General features: G+C 40.4%; 1 protein-coding gene across 3 annotated transcripts in view; it reads left to right on the forward strand.

The window, feature by feature from the left end:
• ADAMTSL3 (ADAMTS like 3) overlaps window positions 1–5,113 on the forward strand; it is a 277,770-nt gene extending 272,657 nt beyond the window's left edge. For all 3 annotated transcript variants that reach the window (XM_032790644.2, XM_075069664.1, XM_075069665.1), the window contains 3 exons: window positions 38–147; window positions 3,167–3,381; window positions 3,918–5,113. In XM_032790644.2, the coding sequence (XP_032646535.1) occupies window positions 38–147; window positions 3,167–3,381; window positions 3,918–4,027 (435 nt within the window). In that variant the 3' untranslated portion in view covers window positions 4,028–5,113. The remainder of the gene's footprint in view (window positions 1–37; window positions 148–3,166; window positions 3,382–3,917) is intronic.
• The last annotated feature ends 3,247 nt before the right edge of the window (window positions 5,114–8,360 follow it).

Below are 8,360 nucleotides of genomic sequence, written 5' to 3' on the forward strand. Positions count from 1 at the left end.
TTGCTAACAGAAGATTTTTGTTTAAATTTATTTTTAGTGTTCTGGTCACTGTGTAGGCCATGCTGTGGGTTTACAGCACCATCACATTATATGTCAACATCGCAATGGATCTCTCGTTCCAGACTCTTATTGTGCTGAAAGAAAAAGGTACGCAGTTTGAAGCAGTACAGCAACTGTCCTGCTTTAGATAATACTTTTTACTTTATAAGTGTCTTTCTTCCAATATTTCAGTGCACTTTTATAAACCATGAATTAAGCCAATCCCCCAGGAAATAGGTAATTATTATTATTCCAGTGTTACAGACTGAGTAAACTCCAGGCCTAGAGAAGTTAACTGACTTCCTAAGTGTCACTCAGGGTACATCTGCACTACCCTCTGGATCGGCGGGCAGCGATCGATCCAGCAGGGATCGATTTCTAGATGCAATAAATTGACTTCCGAGCTCTCTCCCATCGACTCCTGTACTCCAGTGCCATGAGAGGCGCAGGCAGAATCGACGGGGGAGTGGCAGCAGTTGACTCACTTTGGTGAAGACACCAAGTTAAGTCGATCTAAGTATGTCGACTTCAGCTACGTTATTCAGGTAGCTGAAGTTGCATAACTTAGATCGATCCCCCCAGCGTAGACCAGTGCTCAGTATGTTAGTAGCAAATCCAGGAATAGAACCATGGAGTCTTGAGTCCCACTCCCATGTTCAAAGCACACTAGACAACATTAACCACACAAAGGACAATGTTAGTCCAGGATCGGGAGTAGGGTCCAGAAAAATCTAAGGATGATGATCAGGAAAGAGAAAGATGAGAGAAAATATAGAATGAAGATGCTTAATTTTAGGTTACAGATTGTATATGAGGGTTTTTTTAGGCATCACTTGAATTAATTATCACTGTTAGTTGTAACGGAAGCTGAAAAAAGTCAGAAATGAAACACCACCCTTTATTATTTTTGAATCCCCCTTATCCTTGCATTAAACTCCTCCCCTGCTGAAAGAGAGGGTAAGGGAAGTACTTGTCAAACACCACAGTACAATCCAAGCCCTACATTCCTCTAGAACAGAAAAGTCATTTGCCTTTTCACTGTTTGATTTCTAAATGGGCCACAGTGTGTGTTTTTGACTTAGAACAACTTAATGACTAAACAAGCCAAGAGAAATGGAGTATTTTCTGCTCTGTGACACACATATATTGTATATGACATATTTTTACTTTTTTTAATATCCTACTGTATGTTTGGGTCCAGTAAAAAATTAAAATTAAATAGGTCTACTTTCTTGTAAAGGCCTGCCATAGTTTTCTTGTCATTGTTGAATTGGTCCTCTATTGATAATACTGATCTCAGAGTACGGTGCTGAAGATTAAGTTTTGTAAAATTACAAAGTTCTTCTGGGCATCATAATATGCAGCATATGGATCAATGTGATGTTTTATGAGCACTGAAATAAGGCAGGTGTTTCTTTGAAAGCATACACTATGCTTCCTTTAAGTGTGTGATGCCAAAGCTATACACCATTTTACATTTAGGCCAAGAAATATAAAATTGAATAAAGATGAGCGTATGACTCTGATGATCTGTTCTCCAGAGCTCTGTTCTTTCTAGGCATCCTTTTGTTTTGTTTTTAGCTTCTAAGTAGCTCCCTGTTAAAGGAAAACTACAGCTTTGACATCACAACAAGATCTTCATTCCAGAAGATTGTGTTGCCGTATGTAGGATTTTTTGGCATGTGCTTAAGTGTTTTACAGAATCAGGGCCTACATAGGGTGGGCATAACCTCAAAAATTGGTAGGACAATTTGCCCAATAATGAGGAATGACTTAAATTGACCTGTTGGAGGAAAAGTTTGTCCCATATGGGATCAAATGTCTAGGGCAGTGTTTCCCAAATTTGGGATGCCACTTGTGTAGGGAAAGCCCCTGGAAGCAGTGGCCAGTACGTCCCTCAGCCCACGCTGCTTCCCGCCGCCCCCATTGGCCTGGAGCAGTGAACCGTGGCTAGTGGGAGCTGCAATTGGTCGGACCTGCAGATGCAGCAGGTAAACAAAGTGGCCCAGCCTGACAGGAGCTTTCCCTACACAAGCAGCATCCCAAGTTTGGGAAACACTGGTCTAGGTGAATAGGTGAACAGATAATGAAAAGTATGGGAAAAAATGTAACCTGCCAATATACATTTGACTTTTTATCATGTTTTCAGATTAATTAGACCTGAATCTGTGAATATTTCTCTCATAAAAGTGGTATGTAGGGTAATTGTAGCCATGTTGGTCGCAGAATATTAGAGAGACAAGGTGGGTGATGTGATATCTAGTATCTTTTATTGGACCAACTTCTGTTGATGAGAGAGACAAGCTTCATTCAGTAAAAGAAATTACCTCACCCACCTTGCCCTTCTAAATTGTGAGCGTTTTAAAGGCATTTTCACTAAACATTAGGGCTGAAATCTTTGCCCCATAAAGTAAATGTCAAAACTCCCCCTTACTTCAACAGGCCAGGATTTCACCCCAGAAGGTAAAAATGTTTGAGAAGTTTTCGTATCAGTGGGAGGATGCTATTCTGTATTGAAGAGAGTGCTTATGTATAAACGTCTATAGCAGTGGTTCTCAAACTGAAGCCGCCACTCGTGTAAGGAAAGCCCCTCGTGGGCCAGGCCTATTTGTTTACCTGCCTAGTCCACAAGTTCGGCCGATTCGGCTCCCACTGGCTGCGGTTTGCCGCTCCAGGCCAATGGGGGCTGCGGGAAGCTGCGGCCAGCAAATCCCTTGTCCTGCACTGCTTCCCGCAGCCCCCATTGGCCTGGAGTGGCGATCTGCAGCCAGTGGGAGCTGCAATCAGCTGAACCTGTGGACCTGGAAGGTAAACAAACCGGCCCAGCCCGCCAGGGGCTTTCCCTACACAAGCGGCATCCCAAGTTTGGGAAACACTGATCTATAGCATTCAATATGTTAAATGGTGAATTTATTTTAAAATGGAGTTTTATTTTAACTAAAAACTTTCTTGTCAATATTTTGCATTAACACCAAGAGCTTCTTCTGTTCCAAGGTAAAGGAGCTGTAGTTAAAATAAACTGGGACACATTTCTTCTCATTTTGTGATGACTGATATATAACAAATAACTCTGTGCTAAGAAGCATCTAGCACAGAAATCTTTAACTATTGTGTTTTTTCTCCACAGATCAGCTGCCAGAAGAAACTGTTCTTCAGAGATGTGTGATGTGTATTGGCGGACAGGTCCATGGAGGCCCTGCAGTGTAGACTGTGGAAGTGGATTCCAGTCACGACGAGTAAACTGTGTACACAGGAAGAATAATAAACCTGTGGCTGATCAGTACTGTGGGTGGAGGAAGAGACCAGTGACCTGGCAACATTGCAATGTCACTTCCTGTGGCAGTACGTAAACATTTATTTATATCTGAGCATAGTCTTAGTTTGTAGTAGTTATACTTAGAGAGCAACTCCAAACTGTACCCTAATAATTTTGCAAGCATCTGATTGCACATCAAAGGTAAAGCTATTTTCTCCAACAAACACTTCATTAGCCCTGCTATACTTCTCTCCAGTTCTGGGTCACTTTGATATTTAAGAATTAAAAGCACCAGTTAGAATCACGCATGTTATGGGTTAATCATATACAGGTCTCTCCTACACAGCTGTGCCAGTACAACTCATTTATGAATCTCTGAGCACATTGCTGATTTTACCAAATTGTGGGGTAGTTTTGTGAAATGGACAATAGATAAGTGGATATGATGAGACTACCAGACATTTTATTTGTGACAGCGTTTGAACCCCTGTTGCTAGAGTTGAAATGCTAGCATAGTAACTGTTACCATCAAACCATTGTTTGTGTGAAACTATGATGATTAGTTTTACTATTAATCCCTTATTCATTATAAAGCCTTTTAATGTTTAAATATATTTTTCAGAAGGCGAATGCAAGGATACAACTCACTACTGTACATTTGTAAAACATCTAAAGTTATGCTTAATAGACCTCTACAAACAAAGGTGTTGTCAGTCATGTCAAGAAGTGTAATTCTTCTGTGGAAGTTCATGAGGCTGCAGTGAAGAGATGAGAAAACAGGTTCATTAAATCTAGACTGTTCAAAGAATATACTTGTAAATAAGACAGTAGGCATAATAGTTAAATGGATACATGGGACTGATGAAAAATAGCATTGTAGATTGATATGCTTGAAAGGAAATTTTGCTGGAAGCGTACATTGGCCACTTTACTGCAACGGAACTTTTAATGTTTTAAACATTTTCATGTCTGGATTAAGAGGAGAATATCATGGCACATCATCTGTAGAACTTCACAGGTCATCATAGTACAATTTTATTGGGGAAAAAGCACATTATCTAAAAAGGACCAGGTAATGCTTACTTCCCTTTACTGATAAGAAAGTCCAAGTCACAAAATCCTTTGAAGAATTTTGGATTGCAGCAACTGATGTCACTTTTTATTTTCATTGTGTTATCAAATTTAACAAGATATTTAAATTTATAGAAGCGGTGGCTTGTAGCTATAAAGTTTTTGGCAGTGAATACATTTTCATAAACAGCTTGAGCTTAAACTATGAATAAGGTTCAATCTCCCAGGACAGTATTATTGCGATTAGCTGTTGGCTGGATACACAGCAGTATATTTCATTTTTCATTCCTGTATTTATGTATATGCATTGTAGATGCTGTTATGATTTTCAAAACAGCAATGGATCTGTTTTTGAATAAATGAGGTGTCGTTTTCCTTTGCTCCTATTCTTGTACTCCAGTCTCACTGAAATATGATCAAAGTTGAGGCATGATTAATCTTCTCTACTGATTTTAAATTAGACTCAAGACTTCCTTATAAGAGCTGTGAATGATCACTGTTCTCTTGCACATAGTCAAATGGGGAACTAAAGCCACATGTGCCTGTCCAACCCTTTCCCTTCAAAAAGTATTTTATATTTTCCAGTCATGGAAAAAAGTAAGAGGGAAGGGTTGTTAAATATGAAGATAAATGTGTAAGAAATCAATCAGGGCCGCCCAGAGGATTCAGGGGGCCTGTGGTAAAGCGGGGAAGCTGCAGCACTTGTACTCACCTAGCGGCGGTCTGGGTCTTCGGCGTCATTTCGGCGGTGGGGGGGGCCTTCAGTTGCTCCGCGTCCTTTGCAGCGCTGAGGGCCCCCCCGCCGCTGAAATGCCACTGAAGACCTGAGCGATTGAAGGTCCCCCTGCTGCCAAAATGCTGCCGAAGACCTGGATCGCTGCCGGGCCAGGGCTCGTGGGGCCCCTGAGAGACACGAGGCCTGGGGCAAATTGCCCCACTTCCCCCCCGGCTCTGGGCGGCCTTGAAATCAATTTCATTCAAGTTGATTTTTCATCATGACCATTATCCATTCAAGTCTTTTGTGTGTTAGTAAATTCTGACCATGACATCCTTAAGTAAATCTTTTTCTGGACGGAAAATTATATGCCTGATAGAGCTAAACATTTTGCTTTACCCCAGAGAAGTCTGCACAGGGCTGAAGATGGCATTTTTTTTTCTTTTGCAGCTTCCAACTGTTGCACAAATTGGAAGCCTGAATGCATATCTTGAATTGGACCCTGCATTAGTAGATTACTAGACTGCATTGAATTGTGATTAGTAGGCATGGTGTAAGAACAATTTTAGAAACAGTATTCCTATACCATGGGTTTGCATCACTGAAAATTAGACTAGCACTACTGTGTAGACAGTGTTCAAAGTGGGCAGTTGTGTCCTTGCTGACTACAAAGGGAGGATATTCCTGGTCATTACCTTTTTAATCAATAATGGGTCTTGATTGCATAAGTAGTTTTTTAAATTAAAAGAAAACACTTGTAAAATACTTTTGTATATATTTATTGTCTGATTTTAAAGTGCAATATTTTGTTTTGTACAGTGTGTAATAAAGATTTTGGGACATATATTTTTCTTATTACCAAAATTTCTTATTCATGTTTTTTCTTTGTATTTAAAGTTTTTAAATGTTAACACATAGCACTGTTTTGCTGCTTTTATTTTATCTTTGGTTAAGTATGCATGCTATTTGGAGGCAGTGCTGCAAATGATTGTTATTGCAATTGGCATGACATTCCTCTAGGTTATTTTTACTGCTACTCCAATAACCAGAGATGGCTAACATTTATCTTCCATTGATATTTCTGAAATAAACTCTACTTTAGTTATTCATCTGCCTTATTACACAGAGATTGTTTATTAAGATCATTTTCATAGAAGCTACGTGGCTGTCACCAGTGTTACATTACCATTCTGTTCCTTCCCTATTTTTAACTTTTCAAAAACAGCAATATTTCTCTCATTTTGCTGGTTTCTAGACCAGATCTTCAGCCCCACTACAGTCTGCCTGGCACTGCTCTAGAGATGTGATGCAGATGTAAAACTGCCCTACATAGGTAGGAGACTCTTCCGGTACCAAAAAACTCTTGTGAGCAGCTCTATAATATATTCTCACTCTTTCTCTCATTCACACCTTGTAACTCCTGGCATATGGAACATGTCTGGGGGGTAGAGGGGAGGAGATAGCCAAAATACTGCTGTGCGCTAGCAACCCCAGCTGCTAAAACAGCTCCTTGGACACCAGTGCAGATGGCTGTGAATTAGAACACATCTGAGGCTGCTGTAAATTGCACTGAGCACTGAACCAGTTCCAGAATCAGGATTGCATGTAAACGTGGAATACAGCCTTTCCGCTGTTCCCTGCTCTGCGGAGGAAATAGTGGTGTTCAGAGAGTAATCCTGGATGTTAATAATGAAATACTATACATGGAATCCTATTTTACAGTATCCTTTCTGTGCTGCCAACTAGCTCTTTTTTTGAATATCCTTCTGCATAACTATTATACAGACCATTTTGGTGGCATGGTGTATAAAATCTTTTAGAATTGTGATTGAGCCTGTTTCAGTAATTTTTCTACTTTTTCATCTTTGAATATTGGGGCACTGTAAACTCTTGATTTTAATAGTCAAGAAGAATATTTCACTGGGAATATTATTATTCCAACTTATTTATTCTGACATTTTTAATACCACTTTGTATAGAGAAGAATTGACATGAAAACTTGAAAATATCTGTTGCTGTAGGAATCTTTATAATACCATAACTATCTGCAGCACTGTGGGACTGCTGTGCTTTTGATGATGTTATTCCTAGAAGCATCACCTCCAGTATTTTCAATAGTAACATCAGAAAGGCATAGGGTTGCCAACTTTCTAATTGCTGAAAACCAAATAGCCTTGCCACACCCCTGCCCTGAAGCCCTGCCTCTGCCCCTGAGGCCCCGCTCCTGTCCCTCCCTCCCTCCCTCCCCCTGTCACTCACTCTCCGCTCCCCTCTCTCCCAGGACTCACCTGCTGCCTGCAGAGCCCAGCTGGGAGGAGCTGATGCAGAGCCTGCCTGCCCAATTGGGGCACAGCGATCAGGCTCTGGCTCAGAAAAGGAGCATAGTTAGCAACAGGTTAGTCAATTATTTTTTGTCAAGGTCCACATTTCTTGGTCAAGGTATCATCAAGATCCAGACGCCAGAGAAAACAATAATTAAAAAAATGATGATAAAAAGATTTTGGGGTCCGTTCAAAAGTGTCTGACAGTCTAGATTTGGTCTGCAGTCTGCTTATTGACTACCCCTGGTTAGCACACTCTCAGCCTTTTAACATTCCCCTTTCTTATTCTTTCTATTTCAATGTACAACTGTATTGAGCTTTTCCTGATTTCACGTAATCTCCTCATTAATTTATAATTAAATTAGAGCCTGGTAACATAGTGAAAATGATGGTGAGATTTTATTGTTTGATTTGATCTGATCTGTGCGATAGTATTTGCATAAACTCAAGGTGGATGTTTCATTACAATTTTTCTGTTTTCAGTGGAGCTAAAGTTAACATAGGTATTTTGACCAGCCACCACAGTCCCAGACTGCATGCCAGGGGGATCTAGTCACCTAGAGTGTTGGGGTTCTTAGGAATTGGCTTGTTTTGGCCTTGTTTTGAAATGGGATTAGCTTGATTTTTGGCTTACTGTGAAAGTCGGGTGCTTATTTACCATGTGAAAGTTGGCAACTGTGGTTAATATATTGTCAACTATATTAAGATAATATATTCTGAATTTTGACCATAAAAAAACGTATTAAGACCATAAAAAAAACCACCCAGAGGAGAGCAGGCAGAGAATGTAGTTCACAATCCAACATGACATCCCCATCACAGAAAATGCTTGTTTACATTTCAGTTACCAGTTTGTGTCAGGGCATTGGTGTGCAAAGGGACAGTTCATTCTCTCCTCTGCCCTGCCTGTGGCACAGACACTCTTCTCTGGGCTCAGACTGCACTCAGTGAGGTGATC

The sequence above is a fragment of the Chelonoidis abingdonii genome, chromosome 9 (assembly GCF_003597395.2).
Source record: "Chelonoidis abingdonii isolate Lonesome George chromosome 9, CheloAbing_2.0, whole genome shotgun sequence".
Lineage (NCBI taxonomy): Eukaryota > Metazoa > Chordata > Testudines > Testudinidae > Chelonoidis > Chelonoidis abingdonii.